The sequence below is a fragment of the Nicotiana sylvestris genome, chromosome 11 (assembly GCF_000393655.2).
Source record: "Nicotiana sylvestris chromosome 11, ASM39365v2, whole genome shotgun sequence".
Classification (NCBI taxonomy): Eukaryota; Viridiplantae; Streptophyta; class Magnoliopsida; order Solanales; family Solanaceae; genus Nicotiana; species Nicotiana sylvestris.
The window spans coordinates 65,519,303-65,540,523 of NC_091067.1; the positions used below are offsets into that span (position 1 = coordinate 65,519,303).

General features: G+C 36.9%; 1 protein-coding gene across 2 annotated transcripts; it reads left to right on the forward strand.

Annotated features, from left to right (window-relative positions):
- The first annotated feature begins 15,482 nt into the window (after positions 1 to 15,482).
- On the forward strand, positions 15,483 to 20,892 carry LOC104241949 (uncharacterized). Of its 2 annotated transcripts, none has more exons than XM_009796920.2 (8): positions 15,483 to 15,870; positions 16,189 to 16,297; positions 16,389 to 16,451; positions 16,575 to 17,213; positions 18,070 to 18,361; positions 18,953 to 19,034; positions 19,964 to 20,214; positions 20,334 to 20,892. In XM_009796920.2, exons 1-7 carry the CDS (start codon positions 15,715 to 15,717, stop codon positions 20,168 to 20,170), a joined length of 1,548 nt encoding a protein of 515 aa, XP_009795222.1. In that variant the 5' UTR covers positions 15,483 to 15,714; the 3' UTR covers positions 20,171 to 20,214; positions 20,334 to 20,892. The 2 variants fall into 2 exon arrangements, with proteins under 2 accessions (XP_009795222.1, XP_009795225.1); XM_009796923.2 differs by lacking the exon at positions 15,483 to 15,870 and adding an exon at positions 15,891 to 16,110.
- Positions 20,893 to 21,221: the final 329 nt, after the last annotated feature.

Below are 21,221 nucleotides of genomic sequence, written 5' to 3' on the forward strand. Positions count from 1 at the left end.
TATGCGAAAAGGATCATATATATCCTCCGTTATACTATCTGTCTAGATGGCGTTATAGTATTGGTACCAAAATACCCTTCCTCCGTCAAGATCTCTTCCATGTTCAACACGTGGCCTAATATTTTGCTAAGGTAGACGCCATGTGGCAATGCCACTCACTGGCCCAACCCCATTTAACCCCCTCCCCGTAACCCTTCTCTCTGTAATTGCAAGAAAAATTCCTTTTTGATTTTTTTCCTTTGGCCTTTCTTCTAACTCAGTTTCATTACCATCCAAGAAAATAATATATGTGTGCTACATATCCTTCAACAACAATATGTGAATCATATTCAAATTCCTCTTTCATTTCTTTTTGTTGTTCAGTTGTACATCCGATTAATTTATCTGTTCTTCTGAATTTATACTTGTTTGTAATTAAGTAAAAATTTAATCTCTACTTTTATTCTTCCAGTAATCCTCGCTTAGTAGTCAATTTTATTATTATATTATTCATTCGGCTCGTAAATAGTGAGGTTAGAACTCTGCGCCTAAATCGTGATGAATATAGTTGTGATTTGGATAAAGGGTTTTGTTGATTTGCCTAAAGCTTTAAGAAAGGATAAGATGATTTAGCAAGAAAAAAAAAAGAACGGATAAGAAAGAACTTGAAATTAAGCCCGCAAAATTGTGCTATTGAATTTGAACTTTATTATTATTATTATTATTATTATTATTATTATTATTATTATTATTATTATTATTATTATTATTATTATTATTATTATTATCTTTTAGTTTGAATATGTTTAAAGTAAATTTTTTATCATAGAGCTGCTTAATATATTGTTGCAGATCGATGGCTTCGTCTACTTTAATTTGATACTGAGTCTAGAGGCGGATCCAGGATTTTAAGTTTATGGGTTCTTGTCGCAATTTTAAATTAATATACAATAATAACTGGGTTCACAAATAGATATTTAATAAATTTTTTAACAAAAATACTGGGTCTACGCAAAAATTACTAGGTTCCCTGGAACCTGTATACTACACGCTAGATCCGCCCCTTACTGAGTCCCGAAAGAGTTGAGTAAATAATTTTGCAATAAAACTATACTATGTGTTTTAGGCTATACGAACAATGTAAATAATATGAAATTTCTGTTACAGAGAGAAGGGGCAGCTGATGGAGGTTTGTAGTGGTGGTAATGATTATGGTGGTTGGGTGATGCTAATGACATTGGTTGGGTGAAAGGGAAAGGTGGTGGTGAAGGAAGAAGAGGGGGGAAGGTGGTGGTGAAGGAAGAAGAGGGGGAGGGGGTAAATGGGATTGGGCGTGGTGGAGTGCCACGTGACATCTATCTCAGCAAAATATCAGGCCACGTAGGATGATGTTGGATATGGTGAAGGTCCTAAAAGAGAAAGGGTATTTTTGTACCAGTTTTATAACGTTAGGGATTTTTATGGACAAATAGTATAACGGAGGGTATATATGATTTTTTTTGCATAGTAAAGGGATATTTTTTACCCTTCTTCGTAGAATTTAACACCTGGCCACATTGAGTTTGATTGATTAATTGCAATTGTAGCCTTTTGAGCTTTTAATTCTTTTTAAAAATTAACTTAATTAATCTTATTTAAATGCAATAAAATATAATTATCAAATATATTATTAATTACTATAATAAACTAATTAAATTATTATAGCACTTCATTTGTTGAATTGTGATACTAATTTCGTCTAATTAAAGTAATATAGATAATATAATTATAAATTAAAGGCTAGTTCCTTAAATTGATTGTAAAATATATTTTTGAGATATAAAGTTCTTTTTAATGGTTCAAAATTGTAATAGTACTATAATTTATAAATATTTAATATCAAATTGCTATTAAATCAATAATATTTATAAATATTTAATATCAAATTATATATAAGTATTATATTATTTATATTTTAGGAAAAATAGGTGTTATTGATTTAAAAATATTTTACCACATCTATAATTAATTAATAGGCGTAAACTATTAAATTTGAATAGAGAGTGTCAAAATTGGTCGTCAACAGCTGCCCCTCTTTAATTAGAGAAGATGAAAGAGGTTACAGGCGAAGGAATTGACTTAAGGACCAATTTTTTCCCTAATCTAGACATATATTGTAGAGATGGTACATAGGATTGTAAAGATCATGAGTTGTGAGATTAGGGGCCAAATTCTGGCTTTGAATCGTCTACATACCTCGGGCTTAAGAGGATCAGGACTCATGTAGTTTTGGAATGATGATTCAAAAAGAGTGGCACTTGCAGGAATTGCCCCAGTATCGTGTTATGATTATACTGCAAGACGAAAGGATTTTGGAACCCGAATGACTTCACGGATTGTAGCTTGATTATGAGACTTGAAAGACTTGGTGACTTTGGAGTTCTACTAATCAGATTGAGTTAGAGTTTGGATCATTGGGATCGCTTATGAATTTGTTGTCCCTCATAGCGGTGTAACTTGGTTTGCTGCTTAGAAGAAGTTCCATGTTATAGTGTTTGATCCTACAAAAGGAGATACACACATACTTATATATTGTAGTGCAAATATGTTAAGATATTATGTAAATATGCAGGAATAATAATGTCTGGATGTCGCCTAGCCGTTATTTGGGATATTCGGGCGATGGGGTGTTTTAATGTGAAGTGTCCGAGCTTTGGAGCATTATTTGGGATGCCAGGGATGGGCCTTTAAATCTGACTTGATTGTTAGTTGGGTTGTGCACTGTTTTGCAGCTATCAGAGCATTTGAATCTCCATGGAATAGGAGTATCTTCGCGCAATGGGAGTGGTTTACATTGAATTTAAAATCTCTACACTATGGGAGTATCTCCTCGCGATGGGAGTAGTTGACTTTGAATATAAAATCTTCGCATGACCTGAGTGTCTTTGTGCGATGGGAGTATTTGACTTTAAATGTAAAAATGCATGTAAGCTGCATAAATAAAAATGTTAGAACATTCAAGATAAAAGCATAGAAGTAAATGAGCAAGTCCAAGAGATACTCTTGACTGCATAATTAATTTGTGATCATCGATCGGCAAAGCGTGTGGCAGAATTGGATGGTCCATCCTTCGATTGGCGAAGTCGGCGATCGGGTTTGCAACTATTTACTTGAAATCTCTGATGTGGCGAAGTGATGGTATGATATGTGTGAAGTGCTCCGATTGGTGAAACGAGTGATGAGATATGTACAAAGAGCTCCAGTTGGTGAAGCAGACGATTTGCTATATACAAGGCTCCAATTGGCGGGGCCGATGGCTTGATATGTACAAGTTGTTCTGATTGGCAGAGCAAGCAATTTGATATATACAGGGCGCTTCGATTGTGTGGAAGAATTGACTATAAAATACCTGCAAATAATTTGAAGTTAGTGCTTAACTATATGAGAAAATGAATTGAATAATAACAGTGAGATAAGGGGTCATGAAATTGTAGCGGGTCCATGCTTGATCCCGGTGCGCTCTAGTATCCTTTGATTCTTGTCAATCCCGCGTTCAAAGAAAATTCTTAGTTGGGGGTGGGGGGAGGGAAGTGATTTGTGTTTATTGTAGACCTGGCCTTTCCCCGAATCTCTGGGCTATTCCATGAAGTTCGGTAGGTGGAAGAGTAGAATTTCAAAAATTTGAAAATCCATTTATGTTTATGGAAAATGTTGTTCTTCCGGATTATGAGATGTTTAAAAGTTCCTTTTGATGCGAGTATCATTTTTGCATGGCTCTATCCTATTGATGATGATTTCCTGTATATGCCCCTGATGATGATGTTTCTTGACGTCGCGATCACGTCCTAATCTAAATAAGTGCATTACAAAGGCTTTCCTAGGGTTATGATCGAACCTTTTCAGGTTGCCTATGTATCTGAGTAGAATCAGGTCTGAATGTTGTTCGAACTTAATAATGAAATGAATTATGATAACTGAGCCTGAATTAGGAAGCCTATGTATCCAAATTGAATCAAGTTAAAATGTAGTTCGATTACAATAGATGTAAAGTGGTAAGAAATTTGAAATGATACGGTCGAGTCCGACTCAGACTGCCTACGTATCCAAATGAAATCAGGGCAAAACATAGTTCGATTACAGTAGATAACTGAATCCAATGTGGATTGCCTATATATTCCTGCCAAAGGAAATCAAGTCATGGAGTAGATCTGAATACATAAAAATGACATTTGGATTTTCTATTACAAGAGGGGGAAACACCGGACCCTACGTATGTTTCCTATGTATCCTACCATGGGAAGTCAGGTCAGTCGTTGTTCTGTTACAACAAAACCCTAACTTTATTGTCTTCAAATATAGTATCTCTTGGATGCGTCTGAATTGATGGGCTTTGTGCTAACTCTTTCATCCATTTCTGCTAGGATTAATGCTCATCTCGACAATACTCGATGGACCACATAAGGACTTTTCCAATTTTGTGCGAACTTCCCCTTGGCCTCTTTTTGAAGAGGGAATATGTTTTTCAAAACCAGTTGCCCCAGTATGAACTATCGAGGTTCATTTTTCTGTTGAAAGCATTGGCCATCCTATTTTGATACAACTAACCATGACACCCTACGTCTTGTCTCTTTTCATAAATGAGCATGAGTTGTTCTTGCCTGACATGTATCCATTCTGCATCAGCATTATCTAGCTTGGCTTCCTGGATAACTCTCAAAGATGGTATCTGGACTTCTATGGGTATCACATCTTCTGTGCCATATACCAACATATATGGAGTTGCCCCAGTAGATGTCCTATTGGTAGTATGGTAACCAAGTAGGGAAAATGATATCTTCTTGTGCCATTGCATGTGATTGTCCACTATCTTCCGCAACATCCTCTTGATGTTTTTGTTGGCTTCTTCAACCGCTCCATTCATTTGTGGCTTGTAGGTTGTGGAGTTACGGTGGACGATATTGAACTTCTCGCAAATATCCCTCATGAAATTGTTGTTGAGATTGGCTATATTGCCAGTTATGATTGACTCCGGAATTCTGAATCTATAGACTATATTGTTACAGACGAAATCTGCCACCACCTTCTTTGTGATTGCCTTGCATGTAGAGGCTTCGACCCATTTAGTGAAGTAGTTGATATCTTCCAAGATGAAACAATGCCCGTTTAATGTGGCGGGTTCTATAGGTCCAATAATCATATCCATGCCCCAAGCGGCAAATGGCCAAGGAGAACCTATTACATTTAACTGATTTAGCAGGACCCAAATGAAATCCCCACAAATCTGACACCAGTGACACTTCTGCACATAGCAGATGCTATCACTTTCCATGGTCATCCAAAAGTATTCAGCTTTCAGGATCTTCATGGCTAAGGTGTAGTCGTTCATGTGAGGCACGCACATTTTTGCATGTATTTCTTCTAATAACCTTGTTGCTTTAGCAATATCTACACATCTTAACAGACCCAAATCTGGGGTCCTCCTATGTAGGACTTCCCCATTAAGGAAAACGTGATTTGCTAGTCTTTTTAATGCTTGCTTCTAACTATTTATGGCACTTTCTAGGTATTCACTTACTTCAAGGAACCTTCTGATGTCATAGTACCAAGGCTTACCTTCTAGATCTTCATCCATGTGGAAATAATATGCGTGCTAATCTCGAACCTCTACCTCGATAGGGTCATTGTAGTTCTTGTGTAGCTGTTGGATCATGGATGAAAGGGTTGCGAGAGAGTCGACGAACTAATTATGGATTCTGGGAACATGTTTGAACTCAATCTTGGTGAGCTTCTTACACGGCTCCTTTACACAGTGCATGTATGGAAGGATATTGACATTCTTGGTGGTCCATTCACCCTAAACTTGGTATATCAGTAAATCATAATCTTATATGACTAAAAGCTCTTTAATGTTCACGTCGATTGCAATTCTAACCCCGATGATGCATGTCTCATATTCTACAATATTATTTGTGTAAGGAAACCTTATCTTAGCGGAATCCGGATAATGGTGTCCTGACTCAAAAATTAGGAGTGCCCCAATTCCTACACCTTTGAAGTTTTCCGCCCCATCGAAAAACATTTTCCACCCTGGGTACGACTCTGAAATGTCCTCCCCAACGAAAAAAACTTCTTTATATGGGAAATATGTGGTGTGTGGCTTGTATTCTTATCTACCGGGTTTTCTGCAAGATGATCAGCTAATACTTGTCCTTTGATGGCTTTCTGCGTCATGTACACAATATCGAACTCACTGATAAGAATATTCCATTTGGCCAATTTTCCCGTAAGCATCAGCTTCTGGAAGATATACTTGAATGGGTCGAGTCGGGATATCAAATATGTGGTATATGCTGATAGGTAATATCTTAACTTCTGAGCGATCTAGGTCAAAGCGCAGCAGGTCCACCCTAACAGGGTGTATCTGGCTTCGTATGGTGTGAACTTCTTGCTCGGGTAATAGATAGCTTGCTCCTTCTTTCCAGTCTCATCGTTCTGTCCCAACATGCATCCAAATGCATTATCCATAACAGACAAGTATAGTAGTAGTGGCTTCCTAGGTTCAGGAGAACTAACACTGGCAGACTCGACAAATATTCCTTGATCCTATCGAAAGCTTTCTGATATTCTTCTGTCCACTTTGTAGTGTCATCCTTTTTCAACAACTTTAAAATCGGCTCACTTATTACTATTGAATAAGCTATGAATCTAATTTATGTGGTTCAACCTTCTAAAGAAGCTCATCATGTCCTTCTTGCTTTGGGGTGGAGGCAAGTCTTGAATGACCTATCTTTGAGGAGTCCAACTCTATCCCCTTTCTGCTGACAATTAAACCTAGTAGTTTTCCTGCGCGAACTCTGATGTACACTTCGCATGATTCAACTTCAAAATGTACTTTCACAACCGTTCAAATAACTTTTTTAAGTCACTCAAATGATCCGCACTCTACCGAGATTTTATGATGATGTTATCCACATATACCTTAATCTCTTTTTGGATCATGTCGTGAAAGAGGGTCATCATGGCCCTCATGTAGGTAGCAACGTCGTTCTTAAGGCCGAACTACATGACCCAATAGCAATAAATCCCTCATGGTGTGGTGAATGCTATCATTTCTATGTCTTCTTCATGCATCAGAATCTAGTGGTATCCAACAAAACAATCCACGAATGATTGCAACTCATGTGTTGTACAGTTGTTGATAAAGATATGGATATTCGGTAGAGGAAAGTCGTCTTTAGGACTGTCTTTTTTAAGATCTTGGTAGTCCATACATATCCTGATCTTCCCATCCTTCTTTGGTACCGGTACGATGTGTGCCAACCAAGTCGGGTAATTGGTGATCCTCACCACATTTGCTTTTATCTGCTTGGTGACTTGTTCTTTGAATTTTAGACTTAAATCTCATTTAAATTTCCTGGGTTTCTGCTTGAATGGTGATCGGGAGAGATCGGTACGTAATCGGTGCGAGACGATGTTGGTACTCAATCAGGGCATGTCGTCATATGACCAAGAGAATACATCAGTGTATTATTGGAGGAGCTCTACCAATTCTTTCTTTCATTTTGTCTTCATATTGACGTTTCTTTGAGTCTTTTTCACGTCTTCTTCACTTCCTATATTGACCACTTCTGTCTCTTCAAGGTTGAGCTTCTTCTGGCTTTCTAGCTGTTCGATCTCTTATGGGAGGTTCTCAGGCATCATACCCTCATTGTACCTTTCATAGTTCGGATCATTTTTCTCAAAGAATTTGTTACATGTCATAATCACGGAACATGGGTTTATATTGATTTGATTACTTAAAAGAAAAATTATGTATAAATAAAGATAAATATGAATTCATGGTAATTTCAGGAAAATAATTCTTTTGTTTCATCAAAGGAACATTTCAGCATTCGAAGAGGAAATTTAATAACAAAGTACATGCGTGGTTTAGGCCTTAATTGACCATGCGTTTTCAAAATTACTACAATTCCACACTACCTAGACTTCCGGCAAACCAGTGATGGACTGGCGGTCCAGTTGTGCAAGGTCTCTCCTGGTTCGCAACCCGAATAGTCAGCATCTTGATATCAGCTTCGCCACAATGTTCCTCAATCATGGCCATGAACGATCTTCCCTTCCGATCAATGATATCATCTTCTGGTGGTGAGATTTGACTTGGGCACGGAACACGATCTAGTACAAAAATATTCTTCCTAGGGTTACTGTTATAAGTTCTTCCAGTTGTAGGCTGATACCCTAAGTCAACGGTACTTTTCTGCTTTTTATGTTGAATTGGCTCTATTATCCTATCTAATTGGTCTCCCAGCCCAATCCCTAGTGTGTACCTGTCACGACCCAAACCGTTGAGCCGCAACGGGCATCCAGTATCTTACTCAACCGAGTACCAACATAACGTATCTTTTCATGCCATACTATCATAAATAACTGAGTCGAAGAGGCTGCCGTGGAATAGGCAGAATACAACAGGTAATGCCAACTTATACATAAGACATATGGGCCTCTAAGACCAAAATAACCACTTGAATACTGAACATAGGCCGAGAAGGCCATATGATCTTTTGCGTACATGACATCTATCTACAAGCCTCTAAGAATACATAATTTTCATAAAGGTCGGAATAGAGTCCCGCCATACCAAACAATACATATCTAACTCATACTAACCAAACAAGCAACTCCAAAGCAAATGGAGCACATCAACATCTTCTGCTGAGCTGATAGCCTACTTGGAGGGCTCTCGACCTGTCTATCGAGACCTACAGGCATGAAACGCAGCATCCCTAAGCAAAAAGGGACGTCAGTACGAATAATGTACTGAGTATGTAAGGCACATAAATAAGTACATAACAGACATGGAGGAAATATAGAGTAAATGACTCCACCTGTAAGTCTGGATAACTTTGTAAATCATGAAATAATTATAGTGTCATGCATATGCGTATGAATGTCATGTCATGCATAGGTACATGTTTCATAACATCATCAGGCCTCTGAGGGCATCCCATCATATCATCTCGGCCACTATGAGCAAAATTATTAACGTATACCAGCTGATCAGGTGGTGGTGCGTATATAACGCCGTAACCTTTTCCGTTATCCCATATAAATATAATATACATATATACGCGTGTATAATGCCATCTGGTCATAGGTCAATGTACATGAATAAATGCATGAAATGCATAAGAAATACGTTAATAAGATTTTCTCAGAATGCCATAAAAATCTATATGCCTTTTGGATAAACTTTATCAAATACGTATTTTTCTGAGACCCATGAACAGAAGATATAATAGTAATTCACATGGGGAATCAAGAATATAGACACCCCTAGTATTTCTATGAATAGAGTCATTTGTGAAAGTTGCGTATTTTGCTCGTTTCATTTGTATTATTTGGATCATGCCAAAAAGAAAGAAGGGATAGTCTTAACATACCTTACTTTAATACGAAGTAATCTCCAACTTGCTCAAATATGGAGAAAAACCAACGTTATAGTCGTGAAATTGTCGTAGAGACAATCATGATTGATTGTTGCATCAACCTCACCTTGAATATGCTTGTAGAAATTGTTCTCAATTGAGAAGTTAGAAGCTACAGATTGTACTCCAACTTGTAGAAATTATTGTAGGACTTTTCTAAGGAATTTTATTGCTAAGGTAAAGCAAGAAGCTCACATCTGCAAATGCAAGGCTAACGTTTTTGGATCTTTTTTTTTGTAGGAAAATGATTAGAAATGAAGTGTCTTGGTACTACACATTATATTTGCCACCTAAGCTTATGTGGATACTTAGTCATATGTTTGGTTAGCTTATTTGCTGCCACATTTTGGTTGGGGGGGGGAGAAGGGTGTGTATTAGTCTTATCTTATAATTTAATAATTAACTAGGTAATGTCCCGTTACCAGGTAATTAATTAATTACCTGCATAATTAAATATTATCTCAACTTACCTAAAATACTACTCTCTTTTAACACACTTTATACACCTTACTATCATGGCCATGGATTACCTTGTATGTTACTAGTCCATAAATATCGGGTATTTTAGCTCGGGCCATATTTTATCACAAAATGTCATACTTCGACGAAATTCTTTTTATTCGATTTGCTTACCTTCTCACCTTCACCAATTTACTCCTTACTTGTTTGAAATAGTATAAAATTCTTATAATCTTAAAATAATCACATTCCCGAACTTATATCAATTAACTTAGATGAAACTTTAACGTACGAAAAAAGCGGGATGTAATATCTCATTTCCGAGCTTTCACCAATTTGCTTATAGCATACTTTTACGTACAAAAACATGGGGTGTAACAATACCCATACTTCATCATTTCTCACATTGCCATCTTTGACCTATATGGTGACGGCATGTTGTGATTCTGCTCATTGCATGATCTTGAATGCATGGAAGGTGACCCAATCTAATCCTTCTGTGAAAGGAACCACGTGCTCCAAGTAAGATGATCGGCTTCACTCCCCATATATCACGATCTCCTGTCAATCCTATTCAAATTTCATACACAATGAAGAGTGGAAGGAACTGCCCCTGTAATGTGTATCCAGAGCCTTCCTAGTAGTAGATTATATAAAGACAAAATGTCCATTACTTGAAACAATATCGGGAACTCAACTGGTCCAATTTGCAAGGCTAAGTAAATCTCTCCAATGACATCCTTCTGTGATCCATCGAAAGCCCTTATACTCTCACATGGTTTTCTTTAACTTTTCTCAAATAAATGCCCAATTCTCACATAGTAGAGAATGGGCTAATACTCCGGATCCTCCATTGACAAGTGCTCGAGATACGACTTTATCTCCATACTTGATTGTGATATGAAGAACTTTGTTGTGATCCATACTCTCCACAGGAAGTTCATCTCTCCGAAAGGAAATCTTGTTTGCCTCCACCATCTTCCCAATGGTTGCTGCTAGCACCTCACTAGTGGTATTGCTCGACACACTTACCCTGCATAGAACTTTTACCAGACTATGACTGTCGGAGCTCATCAACAAATCCATAATTGATATGTGCGCAAGGGTCTTTCTCAACTGTTCTTCTACGGAGTATTCTTTAACCGATATCCTCCTCCAAAACTCTGCTGCCTTATTATCTGTTATGTTTATTCTCTGATTCTACTATCTATTCGGGGTCCCTCGGTTTACCTCTTCTGGAGCATAACACCTTCCTGACCTAGTCATCCCATGAGTAGCTGCGATGTCTGTCATTTTTGAAAGTATAAGAGGGAGGTAAATTGTCAAGTTTTGTTTTTATACATAAGTAGTTGACTAGTTTACCAAGTAATCGACTGAAAGTAGAAGCAAGATAAAATTAAAGATAGAATGTAAAGTGCAGAAACTAAATGACACGCAAATTTTTTATACTGGTTCAGATTCATTATGAATCTACTCTAGTTCTCTTGGGTTGCAAGGGTGTTATCTCTTCAAAGATCCTTGAATAACTTCGTACAAATGTGTTGATGTTATCTCGAACACCAACTCTCTTTTGGTTCTAACCACACCACCCCAACCCGATGCACTACCAACCTACAACAACAACAACAACAACGACCCAGTATAATCCCACAAGTGGGGTCTGAGGAGGGTAATATGTACGCAGACCTTACCCTTACCCCGAAGGGTAGAGAGGCTGTTTCCAGGAGACCCTCGGCTCAAAAAAGCAATAGGAGATGATATATTAGTACCATAAAAATGCATAATAAAAATAACAACAATATATAAGAGATATGAAATACAGAATACGAAATACAAAATATGAAATAGATGGCTGGTATAGTAAAACTAGAAGGCTGGTATAGTAAAAATGCACTACCAACCTAAGCCTACATAAATGCGAGCCTGATCATGCGAACGCAATGGCTAATCCCCAAACGGCTCCCAACCAACCTCTTCTCTATGCAAACGTGAGCCCATCGCCTGCAAATGCGCATAATATCTCCAACCCTTTACGAACGCGACCATGTATGCCAACACGAAGTATAAAAATCATATCTACCCAAATATGCCTCCACGATCGCGAAGCATACCAAGCAACAATAGAGATTCTACAATTCAACCAAGCTTCGGGTGATCCGAAACTCACCCGAGCCACTTGGGACCCCATTCAATTATACCAACAAGTCTGTAAACACTATCTGGACCTATCCAAATCCTCCAAACACATGCAAGATCACCACATCTACGAATCGGTGATCAAACCATCAATTGAACTTCTGTTAGGTTCATAAGCTTCTAAACTTCCAACCAAATGTTTGATTCCTATCAAACCAACTCGGAATGCAACCGAACTTTGCACACAAGTCCCAAATGATATAACGAATCTATTCCAAGTCCCGGAATAACAATCCAAACCTAATATCATCAAAGTCAATCTCGGTCCAATCTAAAAAAAATTCAAACCTTCAGCTTTCCAACTTTCGATAATTAGAGCCAATACGTCCTAGGAACCTCCAAATCCGTACATACGCCTCAGTCCAAATCACCATACGAACCTATTAGAACCATCAAAATATCGATTCGAGGTCTTTTACGCACAAGTCTAACCTTGGCCAACTCTTATAACTTAATCTTCAAACTATGAAATTAAGTGTCCAAATTCACTCCAAAACGTTCCTAAAACCAAACCAACCATCCCCGCAAGTTACCTAACAACAAATGCACATGCGGAGAAATATCAAATTGGGAAACGAGGCTAAAATTCACATCATGACCGGCCGGATAGTTATAGTGGGAGAGACTTTTAATGATACAACTAATTTTGGGGATCGTTTGGTACGATGGATAGGCAAAAATAATTCTAGGATAAAAAATTAGTACTACTTTATTCCTTGTTTTGTTACTAATCCTGTGAAGAGTAAACCAAGGATTAAAAATAATATCGAGATAGCTTATACATGCTAGAGGGTGGAATAGTAATCACAGGATAAATTATTCAAATATAAAGCAATATAGTTAAAAATTCTAGGGTTAATACAACATATCAAACAGTAGATAAGAAATAATAATAGGATAACTAATTTCAATATAACTTGTCTTCAAACCAAACCACCTTTTGAGAACCAAATTTTATGCATGCCACGTCTTCTTTTTCTACTTCCACATTTACTTTTCACCCCCTCTACCTCTGCCTTCTCTTTGCCATCATGTCATTTATCCCAAAGATTAAGGCTACAAAAAGCAGCACCCGAGAGTTCAGACATAATTGCTTAACACTTTCTTTCCCTTTTGAACATCAATTATGAAATGGTAAACAATTGAGACTAATATAGCGTGCAAAAGAGTGGAGAGGTTGAGTCCTCTCCCCTTCATTTTCATTATTTCTTGGCTCAAAGAAAATTGGATAAGCATTAAGATCCTCAAGTTGTGGATCCATGCCTTTTAGACGTCTAAGAGTGATAAATGTGTAATTTCCCTACATCTTGCAAATTGAATCAAATCTGAAATGTGGGTTTTTTAGATCTATCAATGTCATACGGACAATGATTAAGAAAAATTATTTGAAGTTGAATTTGAAATTTCCTCTATAGAATTTGTCAAGTTGTGTTTGGATTGTTGTACCTTTATATACCCAAAAAAGAAGTTTATTAAATGAAGACTTGTGAGTGTAAATTGAAAATATAAAAATAAAAAAAATAAAAAAAATCAGTTAGATGGAGAAAGTAGTTATTATTGACCTCGATAAAAAGAAATTCGAGCAGCATGTGCGTAGGGGAATCCAAAAGAAAGAGACAGAGAAAATGTAGTGACAGTACCAACTGTGATACTGTAGCAATCAATGTGGGGCTTTGCCAATCTTACCTGAGTACCTAACTCCTATCTCCTAACATAGAAGTGAAGCAATTTATAATTTAGACATTTATTCATACCTGATCCTGAAGAGACCATACCCCGTATGCCCAGATTAGAGTCATAAGACCCCTGGCCCTTAAAACTTGGACTAAACCCCGCGAACGCAAAATGCTGTCAGATGTGATTTATAGTATAGTTATGTGAGCAAATGTAAATGGGGCAAGTGCAAAATTTTGGAGCGAGTGGTAACCGCTGGACCAAAAATAAATAAATTTCGGTGTTGAATTTAGCATTTTGCTTGTGTGGAATCACCCAAAATTCATTCGTGCAACTAGGGTGGCAAATAGGTGGGTCGGGATGAAAGGGTAATGCAAAACGGATAAATTAACCGACCCAACCCGTATTTAATACGGATAAAAAATGAGTTAATCGCAGATAATATGGATATTCATATTATCCACGACTTCTTGAATATGATCACTTTTGAGAGAATTCCTAGTCTTCTAAACTTGAGGAACTTCCAATTTGAGACTTTACAAATTTAAAAGTAAACCCATTATTTATCCATTTTCTAAGTGAATAATATGTTTTTTTTTCTATATTTGACCTAAATAAAATTTATTTTCTAACCCATATTTTAATGGATAATATGGATGTATAACTATTTTTTAAAATCATTTTGCCACCGTTACTTTCAACTAACGACAACATACTGTACTATTGATTTGCCCATTTCCACCGGATTTCAAAGATAGCTAATAATTACTCTTTTTGGCACGAATAGCTCCTTAATCAATGGAATTTCAGGGAACAACTTCAAACGTGATTAGACATATGTTTTAACTTACATGGCGCTTGGGACTTCCATCTCTTTTCAAAAATTGCAATACATTCAAATGAAACTTTTCTTAGCTGCACTAGATTGTTAATTAGTACAAAATATATATAGTCCATAGTTAGAATTACAAGATATGAAATGTTAAACTTTACACCAGTAAATTAATTACTAAATTGTCTGGAATAAATCATAAGAATGTGAGCTTATATTAGCATAAAAAAATGAAACGCTCCGTACTAAGAGAATGAGAAATTCTCAATTCTTAATCACGAGAACTTAATTAAGGGCGAATGAGTTCAAATTATACCATAACATTTAGAGCATATATGTTTAGGATCTAAAGTTAATAAGTTCAACTTTTAATGTTTTTAAATTGAAGTTGTTGTACTTTTAAGATTATAACTCTATAATCTAGTACTACTATTTATTAAAATTATTGCATTTCACATATATATTCATGATGGTATAAAAAATACGGAGTTGGATGGAATATAGCTAATTAGCTACATCCACTGAGGCTGTGGCGGAGGGAGGGCTTTTGCTAAGGGGTTCAAAAAAGGATTAAGTTAAAAAATTTAATGAGATTGTAGCTGGTGGGAATTGAGCCAATGACTTCATAATGGTTTTGAACCCCTTGACTATAAAGCCATGCTTTTTGGCCAGATGATTCAAAATATAATATATATAGAGATAAAAAAATCAAATTTTACTTTATATACACAGTGCAAGGAGTTGTGTATAAGAAGGTTCGGATAAACACTCTTGCGCCCCTGAATCCGCCGCTGCACTGAGGACATCCCACACAAAGAGAAACTTTAAAAATATGGGGAAAAGGTCTCTTGCATGGAGAGAAGAGAATCCGACGTTTTGTTTTTTAATAGTGTGAACAAAACATAAAACATGATGATGAAGTCACATTCCCACTTCAGAAAGCTTTGTCCTTTCCTTGAAGATTCCATTTTTGTTAAATACAGTCATATGACATCGACCTTTACAAACACGCCATTACATCTAAAGTCTACACAAGTAGAGTAGAGTTCATGTCAGAAACAATTACTTATATATGATGTAATGTAATTAATGCGGAATTAAGAAGTGAAAATGTCGGAGCTAAGGTTTCAGGATCAGAGATTGAGTTTGATATTTGGAGGTCGTGATGTTAGCCCGGATTCTGTCATTTTCACCGCCGACTTCTCTGCGTCTCCCAGCCTTGATCGCTGCTCCTTTACTTCTCTATCTCACCATCCGCATTTTCATGTAACAAGTTTTTCATTTTTATTGATCTCTCTCGATCTCTACTTTTATGTATTAACACTGTTACTCATCATATAGATGGAGAGGAACAGATTAGAAGGTGAATTCTTTTTTTATAAGGACGTATTTATAAGATTCATATAACCGGGCAACTAGTTTGGATTGAGCTTTAGTTGATCAATTGACTTTTCACCGAAAAATGAGGAGTGAGGATACTGCTTTTGGATTCTTTTATAGTAATTGGTATTTATCTGTACTACTTCTCAAAGTATGTAGTTTGCCGAATTCCATGAGATTGAAATCTTTGATCTGTTGTACCAGCATTTGACAGGGTATGAATTTCATGAAGCTTTGGGTGGTCCATCTCCAGATCTAAGCAAAGCCATGGTACACAAGAATAGTCACCTTCGTAGGAAAGAAAAGACAAAAGGTACCTCTTGCCTGTGTATCAGCTGGCTTCCTTCAAAAGCTTTGAAAGAATTAGAGATTAGACATTTACATTTACCATCACTGTTTTCCAGATCGAGAGGAGAAAAATCTGACCTTAGATTCAGCAAGAAAGTCATTTTCACAAGCTCTCAAAGGTAATGCACAAGTATAAAGGTTTTTGAAAGAAAAATTACAGTTCAGTGTGTATTTGTTTTGTTTAGTTCTTTGATATCAGATGAATTTGATCGAGAAGTACATTTGTGAATTCATTTGAATAGAATGTCAAGACAGGAGGTCAAAGGCCGGGAAGAAATTAGATAGGCAAAAACCAGATCTGAATAATGCTATAATTAAGGCAACACACTCTTCTCCGCGATTTGGTGTCATGAAGAAAACAACTGTTACTGCATCTGGAGCTTGTATGTTTCCTAGCCCTGGGACGCCAAACTATAAGCATTACATTCAGAAAGGCTGGAGCTCAGAGCATGTGCCATTGCGTTCAGCTGCTAGTCGGAGGCAACTGAATACTGCATTGCTGCCTTATAACAATGGAAGAACATTACCTTCCAAATGGGAAGATGCAGAGAGGTGGATTTTTAGCCCAGCATCAGGAGATAGAGGTTCATTACAGCAGCAACAGAGGCGGCCTAAATCCAAAAGTGGACCTCTTGGTCCTGCTTACTATTCATCGTATTCTCCAATAGTGCCTGTTTTTAAGGTAGGAAATGGTGGGAATCTGCTAGCCAGTTCTCCAAGTTCAAGCGGAGTGATAGCTTCTGATAGTTCGGCATTTCGTTCTGGAGGAAACTTAGGTGGTGGAAATTTTCCTTCATTCGTGGAGCCGTACATGGCAAGGTCAGTTAGTGTACATGGGTGTTCTGAACGTCTCAGTCTGTCAACACTGTCGATTCCCCAAGGTATAATTGACCAATTTTTGTTGGTTTGGTGCTTGTTAAATCTCATTAGAAAGTTAAAAGTTGATTTACTTGCTGCATCATTATTTGTCAAGCTAAGCCTGTGACAATGTAGCATAATTTATGTGTGTTAATACCTAAAATAAAAATAGAACCGATGGATTAATTAATACTAGAGTTTTTGTGTGTGTGTGTGGAGGATAATGAATCTATATTTCCAATGATGGAAGGCCAATTACATCTCAAGGCTCAAAATGAAATGGTTAAACAGAAAACTTGAGTACTTCTTTGTTTTCAAGAGTTATTATTGAAACTAAGAGTTTTTGGCTGACGGAGGGTGTCCTTCTGATTGTAAGCCAATGATAATGAAAGAAACACAGTGACCAGAAATTATATAGAAAACATAGAGGAGGAAAATGTGTGGTTTAGTTAATAGTTCTGAAATTCGTAATTATCTATCTTAAATCGAGCTTTGAGATAGAGAATCTCTGAAAAAGCACTAATTATAGCTAATAGATTCCTCAATTGGGAAGTTGTAGTTCCCTGTTATAAATATATAAGTTTGACGAAAATTGAAGTTTTTATAGTTCATCGAAAGAAGTGAGGATATATTATGAAGTTGTTTTGGATCTTCCCTTCAATGATCAAGTGTGCCAGATGTCCCTTGTTATGGTCCAGAAGTGTCGAAACTTGTTATGCCACTAGCATTTCCTTTTCTTTAGTTTGCAGTTTTTCTCCCTCCATCTGGTGTTTACACACATCTTTATCAATTTTATCTTGAGAACTGTGAGTTTAATAACACGTAAAGAATGATAATCCTTTTTTATTGTGTTTCACTGTCACAATATTTTTTGTTTAGACGAGAGCAGTGATGATATTGAGGATGCAACCAATGGAGTGTCTAGAATTATCTCAAGGAGGGATATGGCCACGCAGATGAGCCCCGAGGAAAGTCCTTCATCTCCATTGAGACTGTCGTCCTTCTCACCCTCAACTCCCTCCGTTCTACCAATTGTAAAAATGCAGAGAATCACTTCCCCCAAAGCAGAAGTGAGAGACGTGCCAGTTGACGAATGGGTAGCTCCGACTCCAGGAAGGGAAATCCGTTCTTCACATTGGGATGTTTCCAACACAACAAAGAGTGCTTCAAAGTAAGTGACGCTATTTCTCTTGTAAACTTGAAAAAGAAAGTTATGAACTGATAACTCTTATGTAGAAAATGCTATTCAAAAATAGGAAGAGATGAATATGTAGTTCCTTCTCAAGTAAATATTATAAAGAAAAGGCAGCCCGGTGCATGAAGCATTTCGCGTTCACGCAGGGTCCGTGAAAGGGTCGCACCCCAAGCGGTGTGATGTTGGCAGCTTACCGTGACGCAAGTGCCAGTATCTGATTCCACGGCTCAAACCCGTGACCTATAGGTCTCTTACGGAGATAACTTTAGTGCTGCTCTAAAATTCCCCTTCTCTCAACTAAATATTATGAGACTCTATAGTTTTATAGAAGGTCTATCTCCTAGCTGCCAATTAGATGCCCGGTTTATGTTAGTTTATCAAATTACTTGTTTAAATATTTGCATACACTGGAATTCAGTCTATCTGATCCGTCAATCAGTGGTGTTTATCAAGAATATCATAAAACTGGCTGTTCTCCAAAGACCAGAAAACATTCATGTTTTTAATCTCTTTCCCTATATCTGTATGTATTCTTGCTGCTTATTCTATCCTGTAAATATAATCCAGGATTAGGAGGGAAGAAGCCAGTATTACTGCATGGGAGAACCTGCAAAAGGCAAAAGCAGAGGCAGCAATAAGGAAACTAGAGGTTGGTCTCACTACATTCACAATTCATCAACTCTATGGTGTCCATTTAGTATATTAATAACCTAAGTTGAACTGTTAAACCATCCATTGTGAAACCTACGCTTCCTATTGTGACATAAGTTTTTAAACCTGCGCTTCCTATTGTGAGATGAGTATTGTTTCAAAAAAGTGAAGCAGTCTTTTACGATTGGCTGGCCTAGAGAACTAGGCTAGTGTAGTAATGAAGGTTTTTGGTCATTGATACTGGTGGCAGCAATGCTGCGCTCTTAACTGTGATGATGTGTTCTTTTATCTTAAATGTTAATTCTTTCATCTTTAGTCTTTTGTCATTGTAGATGAACGTATAAGTTGATAGATGAGCAATAGATTCTTCAAATGTTTTAAATATGTTAGGAACTGATAAAATGGGTGGTGAACAATGAACGATTGACCTTATTGATATGGAGATCTTTCTGCTGAAGGGACCAGGGAAAAGATATTTTCTTGCATTATATAACGTTACATGTTTTTTTTGCTTGAAGATTTGGAAAGCAAGACCGAATTTTCTATGGTATATGTAGCCAGCATTTGGAGATGGATTGCTTTAAGTTAGATCCCAAATTTTCCAAAAATGAATGCCTAACTACAACAATTTCTTCTCTCCCCTTTCTCCGCAATAAGATTAAGTTGTCAAAAGAAACAGTACAATGAAAAAGTTTCGTTATTATGTATTTGGATAATAACGTGCTATAACCATCAGGAAATGTGTCTCTCTGTAGATGCTACTACACATGATGTGGTTTAAATTTTAGTGGAATACCAATGAGAGAAGGATGAAAAGGGCTTGCAGTCACCAATAATAGAAAAAAGGATTTCTATTTGCAATTAAACTTAGTACTAACTCTCAACTGATCTTATAAGAAAAAATAATAATTCTCAAATGTAATGCAGATGAAACTGGAGAAAATGAGAACATCATCCATGGATAAAATTATGAACAAATTTAAATCAGCACAGAGAAAGGCCCAAGAAATGAGAAGCTCAATATCTGCTAACCAGGCAAATGAAGTTACAAATTCTTCTCAAACAGCCCTGTCTTTCCATCGGACTCCTCAACTAGGTTCTTTGAGTGGCTGCTTTACATGCCATGCGTCTTGATATTCTTGAAATCTCTGCTATGCATTAGTGAGCCTCCATATCAGGTACCCTAAACTTTCTATCTTAAGGTCTTTTTGGATTCAGATTATCTTGCAGATTATTATATGGTACTAAACGGTTAGATTTGTTTTCCTTCCTGATGTATGTTGCTGCATTTTGGAAGTGAACTGTCCGGATAATCTAATTCTTGAAGATGTGATCTGGTGGGTTGCAAATTCAGTATGTCAAGATTAGAGGCGAGTTGAAGATCTAAAGTCTGTGCATTTAGAACAATGGTGGACCTACATCGCCCTGTTGGATGCTCAACGCCATTATTTTTGGAGCCCAACACTATTTATTTATATATGAAACTAGTACTGCATAGACAGATTGCCTGAGCAATTCATCTCAGTAGCATCTCCAGATTAAGAAGATCATGTTGAGCACGCATGATGAAAAATCCTAGGTACACCATTGGTTCGACATGAAAGTGATCTTACTATATGTATACCATATACATCTTTTTTTTTGTGCGTATTTATACATATATAGCTCTAAGGGGAAGCAACAGGTATAGTTGAACCCAAAAACCCACTTCGGTGTATCCTCTAGCCAAAGTATGCATTTTGGAAATCATGTACATGTCTCTATTTTTAAATTTCGCTATTGGGCAGAGACATGAACATAATATGGTCCAATTGAGGTTGAGATTTCCGTACAATGCAACTCAGATTTCATTTTGATTCGCCTTGCTTTGTAAGCTTTTGTAATTCTTGGATGAATCTGTATAAAGAATTGGTAAGAATTCTGTGATTAACAAATCTATGCCACCTTGTTTTAACGTAGCCCTGATTTCCGGGTATAATAACGAACTTTTTGCTAAGCTAGTGTATTACCTGCATTTATATTTTTTCGCTTTTTTGTTGTATAAAAGTGATTGATATGCCGTTAACAGCAAACTACCAGATTTATTTTGCTAACGTGAACATGGGTACGTTGGGACTTGGGAGTTCACAAATCTTGGAATTCAAAGGTTTTCTCTTAATTAGAACAAACACTGAAGACATTATGG